The 12758-nt window shown below is 37.8% G+C and overlaps 1 protein-coding gene across 1 annotated transcript in view; it reads left to right on the top strand.

Annotated features, from left to right (window-relative positions):
• Positions 1-264: 264 nt before the first annotated feature.
• Positions 265-12758, top strand: part of pde5ab (phosphodiesterase 5A, cGMP-specific, b) — a gene marked incomplete at its 3' end in the record, with an annotated part of 32155 nt that continues 19661 nt past the window's right edge. Inside the window, exons 1-6 of the mRNA XM_056234823.1 lie at positions 265-426; positions 4998-5610; positions 7976-8065; positions 8154-8225; positions 8312-8401; positions 8484-8621. Of these exons, the coding sequence (XP_056090798.1) occupies positions 329-426; positions 4998-5610; positions 7976-8065; positions 8154-8225; positions 8312-8401; positions 8484-8621 (1101 nt within the window). The remainder of the gene's footprint in view (positions 427-4997; positions 5611-7975; positions 8066-8153; positions 8226-8311; positions 8402-8483; positions 8622-12758) is intronic.

The raw sequence follows: 12758 nt of genomic DNA, 5'->3' as shown, positions 1-12758 counted from the left end.
AGAGAGAGAGAGAGAGAGAGAGAGAGAGAGAGAGAGAGAGAGAGGATGAGATTCTCCGGTTGATCTGATCTGTTTGTGTGTGTGTGTGTGTGTGTGTGTGTGTGTGTGTGTGTGTGTGTGTGTGTGATTAGAGAGAGAGAGGGAGAGAGAGAGAGAGAGAGAGAGAGAGAGAGAGAGAGAGAGAGAGAGAGAGAGAGAGAGAGAGAGAGAGAGAGTGTAGACGCTGTGGCTGGTAGTGGTGTGTGTGACTGAAGATCAAGAGAGAGAGATTGAGATTCTCCGGTTGATCTGATCTGTGTGTGTGTGTGTGTGTGTGTGTATCGGCGGAATGGAGGTCTATCCTCTCGACACTGAAGGGATGATGGAGGCTTGGCTCGACGACCACCGAGAGTTCGCACATTCTTACTTTGTACGCAAGGCTTCTCGGTAAGTTTAAAGGCGCAGATTGATAGACGAGCAGTTCTGGAATAATGAGACTGAATGTGGAGCAATACTCGCGCGCTGCTTATTCATATCATCATCGACACATGTATATTTAACTGTTTACCTTTGTAAAGAAAAGGGTCAGTATATATTTATTTTCCCGTGAACTCCTATGTAAACATAATGTGAAACTTGATTTATAATAGGAATCAAATCTGAGGTTTTGTGTGTAGTCTTTCATTCACATTGTAAGGTTGTTTAATGCTCTTTATTAACATCCTCAGCTTCGTAGAGTTGATATACACACAGCTACTGTAATGATCACACACTGTTTAACCAACAAACAAACAAATAAATGTGTGTACGTTTAATACTGATGTGATTGATATATTGTGTTGATGTCATAATTGCACTTTAATGCAGAGCTTAAACAAATAAGTTGCCATAACTGTGATGTTAGATGAATGCATTCACATGTCGGTGATTATTGTGTGTAGATTATTATGTAATGAAGAAGAAAAATATATATGAAAACAGCATAAAAAAATAAATAAAAACAAAACAATCCAAGCTAATAGGTATTTTATGAGTCACACATTTTCGTATGAACCAAATTCATATGAAATCTAAGATTTCATAGAAAAACGTGAGCATGAAGGATCTCCTCTCAGTGGGACGAAGGCAGATTGTCCACAAACATGAATGCATACAAATTAGCCATCAATTCACCAAAACATTAAAATAGTTACGAATTGCTTTGAGACTAGGGGTGTAACGATTCGGTGTGTATCACAGTTTATGTTCACGGTTTTGCTTCGGTTTCGGGTGTGTGCTGTGTTCAGGGAAAAAAGGACTACTGTCAAATAAAAATAAAGAAAATAAGAACAAATAATAAAACTACGAGTAACAGCACAAATAAATACAATAGAACAAAGATACTAATAAAATAATCAGTGCTTTTTAGAAATTGAATTACAGAAGTAATCAAATGTAAAATAACATTGCATTTTTAATCCTTATTAAAGTTACAAAAGCTGTTCAATCCAGAGCCGTGAGTGATTTCCTTGTCCTTTGATGTTTGATTACCATTAAAACACAGACAGCAGGAATATTAGGCCGCTGTCACTTTAAGATATATTGCACTGATCCAATACACTGATACACACACACATGCCTCGACTGCTTCATTCCCAGAAGACGTAACCCACTATATGTGCTAAAATTTGTCCATTCAAGTGTAAGACTTGATAGAAAATGTAATATTTGCGCGCTGTCTGACACGTGTGCACACTTCGGATGAGTACACACACACACACACACACACACAGCGCGCGCGAGTTCTCTTTCGCGTCTTGCTCTTGAATGTTTAAATTAGCAAAGCTTAAATGAGTTTAGATTAAACACAGATAGCAACGTGTGCAGTTCAGGCTTGAACGCTGGTCATGTTCGAGCAAACACACTCGCGTTGAACAAAGTTTACAAAGAGTGACTGTTTTGTTCACATTTTCTTGATTATCGCTGTTGTAATGTATTATTGGGGAGTCAGCATGTGCATCCATCGACAGAAACATTTACAACCCGAGACTGTTAAAAAAGTGTAGAAATTCAGTGTCGTTGTGTAGCTCTGCACTCGGAGGATCCCAACATATGGAAAAGGTCGCCAAAGTTATTGTTAAAAGTCAATTGTTTTATGAACCTGTCTGTGTTATGCTTATTATTTCTGGACCACTGAAAAAACAGCCCATGCAAATCCTAATTATTTGATTGGCTGGGATACTCTCGCATGGCACGAGTAACTTAGATGTTTATTAAATGGTTGGATGGTGTCTCTTCAAAACTGAATGCTATTTATTTAAACTATTCTAGCCAAGGACAATTTAGGTCGAGTCCATGGAGACTGTATCCTCTCCGGATAATAAACATTTCATTGAAAGTATTTGTTATGGTCTATTTTAATGCTTGCATTGTAATGTTAGCTTAAGAAAAGCCACTACATGGTGTTGTTTAGACAGATTTTGGATGTAATCCACCAGCTAATGTTATGATTGTGGGTCTTATAGACTCCAAAGTTTCCAGTTAATCTCAAAGTCCCATTTAACCGCTAATGAAAGCGTAGAGAATATTTAACATAGAACCTTTGTAACGGTTCATAGATACTGTAGGTCCAGCAAACTGGCAATAAATCCTTGAAAAACCTGAGCTGTTTTATCTTGCTAGGTCAACTATCAGTCGGAGATTTGACACAGATTCTCCAGCTGAGAACAGTGCTTTAGAATGACTTGAGAAAATTTACTGTTTTTGTATGACTAGGCTATTATCTAGTTGCTTTATCAAGATGAGCACCAGTTAACCTGACTTGTCTTAAAGGACTTTGACACTAGCGCCAAATATAAAATGCATGATTCAATTATTATTCTCATGCTAGGCACGATTCTGGATAAATTGAGAAGATTTTTTGGTAACACTTTACTTGAAGGGCTGTGCATAAGACTGACATGACACCTTCATAACCATGACATGACACATGTAATGAATATGAAGGAAGGTTTATGCATGTTTATGACAACTGTCATTAAGTGTCTTTCGCTCAATAATGACATTTTGAATGCAAATATGACATTGTTTAAGATGTCTTTGTTATGACAACTTGACATAAACCATAACATCATAACCTGTCAGTGTCTTTGTCATGACAACTTGACATTAAATTAAGTTAAACTGTCATGTGGTTGGTTTTGACATTGGCTGTCATGAGGCCATTATAACTGTGTCATGAATATGTTTCTTGACCTCAACTACAGTGGTACAAATTGAATTTGTCATTAAAAAGTTATAATGCCTCATGACACCAAATGTCAAAACCAACCACATGACAGTTTAATGTAATGTTAACCCATAAAGCTAAGTGCTTTCTTAAGATTGATAATTAATCTGCTATGTCATGTTTATGACAGGTTGTGTTGTCTTAGTAATGTCAAGTTGTCATAACAAAGACATCTCAAACAATGTCATATTTGCATTCAAAATGTCATAATTGAGCGAATGACACTTAATGACAGTTGTCACAAACACGCATAAAACTTCCTTCATATTCATAACATGTGTCATGTCATGATTATGAAGGTGTCATGTCAGTCTTATGCACTCCCCTTCAAGTAAAGTGTTACCGATTTTTTTTGTTTTGTTTAAAATAGACATAATGATTCTTCCACGGTTCTAGTTTTAGTTTCCTAGAGTTTCTGACAAAATGTTGATCGCTGCAGTCTATTTAAAAAAATGCTTAATTAATTTGAAATATTACAAAAAAATCAGGTTGAGTGAATGATTCAATGACTCACTCATAAAGACTTCACTTGTTTCATTACTGGATGAATCAGCGTTTTTGAACAAATCTCTTGAATGAATGATTCAATGACTCACTCATAAAGACTTCACTCGTTTCATTACTGGATGAATCAGCGTTTTTGAACGGATCTCTTGAATGAATGATTCAATGACTCACTCATAAAGACTTCACTCGTTTCATTACTGGATGAATCAGCTTTTTTGAACGAATCTCTTGAATGAACGATTCAATGACTTACTCATAAAGACTTCACTCGTTTCATTACTGGATGAATCAGCTTTTGTGAACGGATCTCTTGAATGAATGATTCAATGACTCACTCATAAAGACTTCACTCGTTTCATTACTGGATGAATCAGCGTTTTTGAACGGATCTCTTGAATGAATGATTCAATGACTCACTCATAAAGACTTCACTCGTTTCATTACTGGATGAATCAGCTTTTTTGAACGAATCTCTTGAATTAATGATTCAATGACTCACTCATAAAGACTTCACTCGTTTCATTACTGGATGAATCAGCGTTTTTGAACGGATCTCTTGAATGAATGATTCAATGACTCACTCATAAAGACTTCACTCGTTTCATTACTGGATGAATCAGCTTTTTTGAACGAATCTCTTGAATGAACAATTCAATGACTCACTCATAAAGACTTCACTCGTTTCATTACTGGATGAATCAGCTTTTTTGAACAAATCTCTTGAATGAATGATTCAATGACTCACTCATAAAGACTTCACTCGTTTCATTACTGGATGAATCAGTGTTTTTAAACTAATCTCTTGAATGAATGATTCAATGACAAACACATATTTTTAACAGTCACTTGGCGCCACCTACTGGTGTAACGATGTAATGATACAATCTTCATTTGAAGCGTCAAGTTACTTCTAAAAGTGAATTCCCTCTATTTTGATCTCTACCGTAGACATCAGTGTGTATATCCGAACTATATACTTTTAACCCAGTACTTCTGTGATCATTTGAATGATTATCTGAAATAATGATACCGTGTGGTTTGATGACAACGGCTCTCTCTGGATCAGAACGCAGATCTGAATCGGTTTGATCGTACTTGTCAGAGGTTTAATAGACATAGAAGAATCGTTGTCATAAGATCGCATGGGTGTTTGAATCAAGATTGGCATCTTTTAACAATTAATCGTGCAGCTCAAGGTTAAGAGACTTCTGAGCTAATGTTCTTGATTGCATTTCTTTTAAAGGGAAATGGTCAACGCTTGGTTTGCTGAGCGTGTCCACTCCATCCAGCCGGCCAGGGAAGCACCAAAAGCCCCGCAGGAATCTTTAACGGGCCTTCATCCAGCCGATGCCCCGAGTCCGGCTCCATCCACACCAACACGGAAGATCTCAGCGTCTGAGTTCGACAGGCCGCTTCGCCCCATTGTCGTGAAAGACGCCGAGGGTTCGCTCACTTTCCTAAGCGACGCAGAACGGGTTCAGATGCCTCCTCCTCCTTCCCAGCGCGCAGACGTGGGCGGAGGGATTATGCATTCTGGAGATCGCCAAAATGGTGATCGGTGTGCTCGTTTGTTGGACCTTGTACGCGACGTTTCAAGTCACTTGGATCTTACTGCCCTCTGCCACAAGATCTTCTTACACACTCACGAGTTGATCGCTGCAGATCGCTACTCGCTCTTCTTGGTTGGAGAGGACAGTTCGAACAGAAAGTTCCTGGTGAGCCGGCTCTTTGATGTCGCAGAAGGATCCACTCTTGAAGAGGCTTCAAACAGCGGCATTCGCCTCGAATGGAACAAAGGAATTGTGGGATATGTGGCGGCCACTGGACAGCCTCTGAACATCAAGAACGCATATGAGGTGAGAATGTCATTTCATCTGCGGTTTACCATTGAAGTGCTGACTATAAATGAGACAACCTAAATTGATTGAGAATTAACCGTCATTTGATGTTTAACATTTAAAGTCCTCTTGTAGTCAATAATTGTATCCCTTAAAACTCATCTTTGATCTGCCAATGACACATTTAAACGTTTTTACCTTGAAAAATGCCTTAAAATATCTTGAATGTAACTCGACACCTCATTTAGTATGCGCGGTTCTATGAATATGCAAATGAGCCCCGCCTCCACTCACTCCCTCAGCTCAGAGATCCACTGGTTGAGGATCACACGTTGATCTGATTGGTTACAAGGTCGTTTGTGACGTCAGAAACACCAGCGATTTCAAACCGTGTTTTTGAGACTGTCTTTGGTTCACTGCAGTTTTAAGGAGGAAATACTTAGCAATGCTGTCGACTTATGAACTTACACATGGTGTGTCTTAAAGCGTATTAATAACACCACATAGACGCATAAACAACATTAAAAGCTTGATTTTCAACACAGGGGGACTTTAAATGAGAATATAAATATAAATTATTGGTGGATATATCAGCAACAATATCATGAAAACAGCAAAGCTATTCTAGTAACAATGCTAGTCTTCTTCTTTATGTGTTCACAATGAAAAATGCCACTTATCCAGTACTAAAAATAGTATAAACACACTCTTGCTTGTATTTTAAGACGTGTGTCTAAATGAGATGGTCTAGTAAGAATAAGATAATGTCGCACTTTTAAGACAAAGTTGTTTTTCTTCCCTCAGACAAAAGTTAAAATGTACGTTTATCTCAGTGATCTCAGAAAGAATAGTTTGCACTGATAATGAGTCATATTTTAACAGATTAACGTCTCCTCTGATCTGACACTTCTATATTATTTTGTCATGTGCATATAAGAAAACTCTTCAGTTTGAGAGGCTTAAATAACATTTGCTGCTTTATAAAACCCTCCTAGTCAATAATAAAGTCTCCTTAGAAACGCAATTTAGGCTATATCTCTTAAGGCCTTTGATTAGATTTAAATTTTGTTACGCAATTCGGTTGCTAACCAACAGTTTGTATAATGATAGCAGGTATTTTTAGCTCTTTGTAATTTAGTTTAATTGCGTTTCTCCCAGGGAAAGGGAGAGAAAGAATGATTACGGTGAAGGTAAATCCTTAACCATGTTTGCCTGCGAGACTGTTTCATATAAAGATGCGAGGAATATTCCAGCTATCACCATTAGAATATAAGAACATGATGAAATCAGGAAATTGTGCCTTTAAAAGTTATTTGTCTTGATTACTTAAAGGTGAAGTATGTCATTTCTGCACCAAACAGAACTGCAGTGTCTCTGGTGTTGCAGGACCTGCCAAATCTGTAAATGTCGTAAATGAATCACTGGAGCCACAAGATATGAAGAAGAAAATGACGTCATGACAATGTTGATAGGAGAACCGACACACAGTCCCAAGGCCATGCTAACCAGACATATCATAGTCCTCAGTTTGAGCTAAACATAACATTGGATCAAACAATGCAGTGAAAATGACAGCATTTAGATTTTTGGGGTAGAAATGTTATATTATTACGCTTTTTTAAAGTCTCCTAGATTTGTTTTGGCGTCTCCTATAACAGGTTTACATTCATCCAAGGCCAAAAAACACTTTATTTTCCTCATAATGTACATTACAGCATCAGCTCTTTTCTCTCAGTGTCTGAAACGCTTCGTTCGAAGATTCAGTCTCTCTAAGCTCCGCCTCTCTGAGAGCTGCTCTGCTCTGATTGGTCAGAAAGCAAACGCTCATTATCATATGTGAATCTCAGCTCTTGATCACAGTGATACGAACAGTAACGATGGCGTGGGTTTCACCGTATCAATCTCAGAAAACAGCGTCTCCTCGACACGAACAACACGAGCCGAACTCTCCAGTCTCAGATTCACTACAGTGTTTGAGGGCGGAGCTAAGAGACGCTGCTCAGCCAATCAAGACCATAGACTGGAATTATGCAAATTAGCTAGAAACCTACATAGATTCATCAGGAAGTGAGACTGGAGTTACTGACGACTCGTTTCAACAGTTCAGAATCGCTTCTTTCTTTTAGGAGAAAATAAATGTATGATCTTTAAAGCTTTGCAGATGTTTTACATTCACAAACAGCTCTTTTACACACTGCGTGAAAGGTAATATTGGAAAAAGCACAATAGGGGCACTTTAAATTGAATAATTAAAACATGCATTGTCTTATTAAATGGGCAGCTGATTTTTAAAATGCTGATATTAATGTAAGCCAGGATAAATTAAGATGCCAAAATAAATTGGATTTGCGGTTGATTTTTCCCACTGTTTTTCCTGCATCAGGATCCACGCTTTAATGCAGAAGTCGACCAAATTACAGGATATAAGACGCAGAGCATCTTGTGTTTGCCCATCAAAAACCACCGAGATGAGGTAAGAGATCAAAAATCCCGAACTGTTACACTATATATGTAACATTTACTATCAAAGCTTGAGTGCTGAGTCGATGTAATGCTTAAAGGTTGTCGGTGTCGCACAAGCGATCAATAAAAGGTGTGGAGAGAACAGCAGCTTCACAGAGCAGGACGAGAGGGTGAACACTTTTTAATATCATAGTCATTTTATTGTTTCTGTCTCGTTCTGGCTCTATAATAATGGCTTTATTTTTCATCTCAAAAGGACTTTTCTTCGTACCTGTCTTTCTCTGGGATAGTGCTACACAACGCTCAACTCTATGAGACATCGCAGCTGGAGAACAGGCGAAACCAGGTGTGCTGATTTTCACACATTTTAGTAAGAAATCAGTTTGTATAGATGCGGATAAAGCGTGGCTTGGCGTGTTGTGTTGCAGGTGTTGCTGGATCTGGCGAGTCTGATCTTTGAGGAGCAACAGTCACTGGAGGTTTTGCTGAGGAAAACCGTGGCCACCATCTTGTCTTTCATGCAGGCTCAAGAATGCACCGTCTTCATTACTGACAGAGAAACGGCTGTAAGACCAAAATATTGCATCACGTTTACTTCCAAAAAGCATAAACTTTCAAAGAATTGGTGTGAGCATTAAACATGGGGGATATCAAGCATGTTTTGCATTTCTTTAGAAGACTAAAATCACGACAAGCTGAACTTTTCTGAATCTTGGGCTTAGAAACATTGAGAACAACTGAACTATGGGGTTGTTTAGAAGATTAAAATAGATATAATCATACAAAATCAAAATCTCTTTTATTTCGATTAATTTCAGAAATGACTAGTCTCTACAGAGCAACCCTTTCTTGTACATTTCCCCCCCAATAATATTATGTTTTGGTAATAGTTTGCCACTGCTAATATGCAGCATTTAGGCATTATAAAAGAGAGGCTGTGTTGGAGATTTCCATAACTGAGTGAGAGAGTTAAGAAGACACACTTGTCCTTTATGGCAGACTGAATTGCTTCCTTATTTGCCACTGACATTCACCTAATGTACCCAAAATACCAAATATTTTAAAATTACATCTGCATTTCCTGAAGGAAATACCAGTGCTTGCAGAGCAGGAAAACAATAGTGTTTTCAATCAGTTTTACAGCAGGTAATCTTAGGTTTCAGGCTTTCTGTGCTGCATCACAGTCTTAAACTTAGATATGTTTCCATTAAAATGTGCAAATTACCTAAAAATTGGAAAAAGCGAATAAAGCAGCGTTTCCATCCCATGTGTTCCAGAGAACAAAAGAGTCACAACCTAGGATATTGGTGCTCAATATCAGTATCGAGTGTGTGTCGAGCGTCAGACGAAACACAGTAAACGCTGTCGTGTTCTCTAGCGTTTGTGTTCGGGAACACACTCGTGTGTGTGTGTGAGACGCTTCTGGAGGGAATTACACCCACTCATTCTGAACACACACTTCGACTCCGGCGTTTCAGAAACACCAAACCAACATTAGAGACGCTGCGACGCCATTGGTCCGCTGGTTACTCCAGTTATCCAATCACAGTCGACGCTGAGGAAACATGAGTTTATTGAGGGATTTATTCAGTAAATGGCTGTGTCCGAAATCTCCACTCAAACCACTACTCCCTAACCCCTATGTAGGGGGTAGTGAGTAGAGCACTATATAGTGAGCTCACCAGCATAATAGAAACAGCACTTTCGGACACTACTCGATCGTTTCTCGGCGCCGTTGATTAAACGCGCCGTCATCTGTCAGCTGGTGCCGAGCCAGCTCTGGGCTAAATAGATTTTTTTTTAATAAATACATTACATTATATTCAGCTTATTTCTCCAAAATTGTAAAATTAAAAGTCATTTCTGGCCGTTTCTGTTATAATGTGTTACTCCACACATGATTATAACTTATAAACATAAATAAAATTAATACACATATTTCATAAATTTTCATTTTCGCGCCACACCGTTTTCTCTTGCCTGTCGACATTAGGGAAAAAAAACAGATCTACGTTATCAAATCTCTTGCTCATAATACTCTTAATAAAACAGCTTTTAGACTCTGTGGAGATCCCACTCAATGTTTATCTTTTTTTGTTTGTTCTCGTGATTCAGAAGATTTTGCGGATTAGCAAAAGAAACAGGATTTCTAGACACAGAAAACGACGTGCTGTTCTTGCTACGCTAGCGAGACGTCGTCAAATTGTAAGTTAAAGATGAAGATGATGCTGATAGGTCTTTTACGATCAGCGCAATGCATGATGGTATGTAGGGCTTGGATTAGTGACCATCGGTTGTACACTACTTTTCAAAATGCATTCTGGGATACATTGAGTGGACTATATAGGGTATAATAATCATCACTATACATTCGGACAGCACTACAAAATGGCGAGCTCACTATATAGTCCACTATATAGTGAGTAGTGGGAGATTTCGGACACAGCCAATGTGTTTCGATCGTAGTTTATGTGCATCGGATAAAAATGCATTCGCGTCAATTGAGCACATACGTTTCTTATGCACTTAATTACAAAGAATTTATACACATCTTAGCTTTTCCATCCATCGCTTTTTTATGCGATATCCCAAAATGCGCATGACAACAGGTGGATGCAAACAGCAAATCAGCTCTTGTGTTTAATCAACATATAAATGACGCTGCAAATAAATAAGACCAAACTTTTCCATATTTAGTCCAAATCAACCACATCACATCGGTTTATGCATTTCCTGGAAATCAAACCCAGGAAGTAAAATCAAATGTTACAATGATCTCATTGTTATTGGCTAGATTTTGAATGCTGAAGCCAATGGGAGGATTTTAAACTTTTATCGTAAATTCCCTTCATTAAGTATAAAATACTGTAAACATATTGTATTTATTTATTTATTTATTTATAAACATATCTTTATTACGAGGATTAACCCCTTGAGATGAAACATCTCGTTTTCGAGGGGGTCCTCCAATACATCAAAGCAAAAAAAGAACCAAAACAGCAGAGCAAATGTCAAAAACAGTACAACAAAACACAACAACACACACACACACACACACCAGCTCATGATGCTCAACCCCACCCCACCCAACACGATCCCCATAGATAAAATGACAGAAAAACAACCACTTAACTAGCATTGCACAAGGTCAAGGAGTAAGAGTAACACAAAAAAACAAAAAAACATTGAGGATAAGAATTACAATAATAATAAATAAATGAATAAAAATGAAGACATAAAAAATTTGAAATAGTAAACACATGGCCAATGAAGCCCATGGTCCAACAAACAAAACTAGAAACAAAGACAAATATTACGAAGATATTCCACGAGGGCCCTTCGAAAAGCTGTAAGTGAAGTTAAAGAACGGATAAAAAGAGGAAGATTGTTCCAATCATATGGAGCCTTAAAACAAAATGCAAATTTCCCTACTTGTCTTTTAACTCTAGGAACAACAAAAAAGATCTGATCATTGTATCGCAGGCTGTAAAGCGAATTATAAAGCACCAAGTGTTGCTTGAGATAAACTGGATAATTCAAGTAAAAACTTTTAAAAATAAACTGTAACCAGTGAGACTGTCTCCTGGCAGAAGGGGCCAACCAGGACAACTGACTGTACAACACACAGCGGTGTGTCCTGAAGGGACAACGGAGAACAAAACGGCAAAGACTGTTGTAGACCACATCAATGGAGTGCAAACAAGAAGCAGTAGTGTTCTGATAAATAATGTCGGCATAATCCAAAATAGGCAGTAGCAGCTGTAAAACTATTCTTTTCCTGACCGGAAAATTAAAACATTTAACAGATTGATAAAGTATTTTAAGACGAGAGTAAAGTTTGTTTGTCAATGCTTGTACATGAGTTTTGAAAGATAAGTCAGTTTCCAACCAAACACCAAGATATTTAAAGGTCTCAGTTGACTCTAAAGGAGAGGAATCAAGAAAACAAAGATTAAGGTTATTTTCACCTGTATCCAAGACTTGTCTGTGGAACAATAAAGAGTAGGACTTTGATTTATTAAGGAGAAGTTTATTCGCCAATAGCCACTGCTGTATAGAATTGAAGTCATGCTGTAAAGCGAGGTTTATCCCGGAGATAGTGGGTTTACTACAGTAAATGACTGTATCATCGGCATAAAGATGAATATTACAGTCTGTACAGCATAAGGGCATGTCATTAACAAAAATAGAAAATAATAATGGACCCAAAGAAGAACCTTGAGGGATGCCTTTTACTATGCCTGTATAATCTGACTGACAACCCCTGTAGGACACACTCTGACGACGATGATGAAAATAGCAATTAAACCAGAGTAAAGATGATCTCGAAAGACCAATAGCATGCAATTTATCCAATAGAATATAGTGATCAACTAAATCAAAGGCTTTGGAGAGATCTAAGAAAATGGCACCGGTACACAGATTGTCATCAAAACTAGAGAATATATCATTAGAGAGTTTTAAAAGAGAAGTGGTAGTGGAAAAGTGTTTTCTGAAACCTGATTGGCATTGCGTAAGTAAATTATTATCAGATAAATAACCAGATAATTGATTAAAAATTATTTTCTCAAAAACTTGAGCCACACTATTAATTATTGATATTGGTCTATAATTGTTCAAATTTTGTGAATCTCCACCTTTGTGCAAAGGAATAACTTTAGTACAATTCCAAGCAAGAGGGACTTCGCATGTATCAAATGACA

This window comes from Rhinichthys klamathensis, unplaced genomic scaffold (genome assembly GCF_029890125.1).
Source record: "Rhinichthys klamathensis goyatoka isolate OS25496 unplaced genomic scaffold, OSU_Roscu_1.1 h1tg000406l_1, whole genome shotgun sequence".
NCBI lineage: Eukaryota > Metazoa > Chordata > Actinopteri > Cypriniformes > Leuciscidae > Rhinichthys > Rhinichthys klamathensis.
The sequence above is the reverse complement of the archived record's forward strand: the minus strand, read 5'-3'. Positions and strand labels throughout refer to the sequence as shown.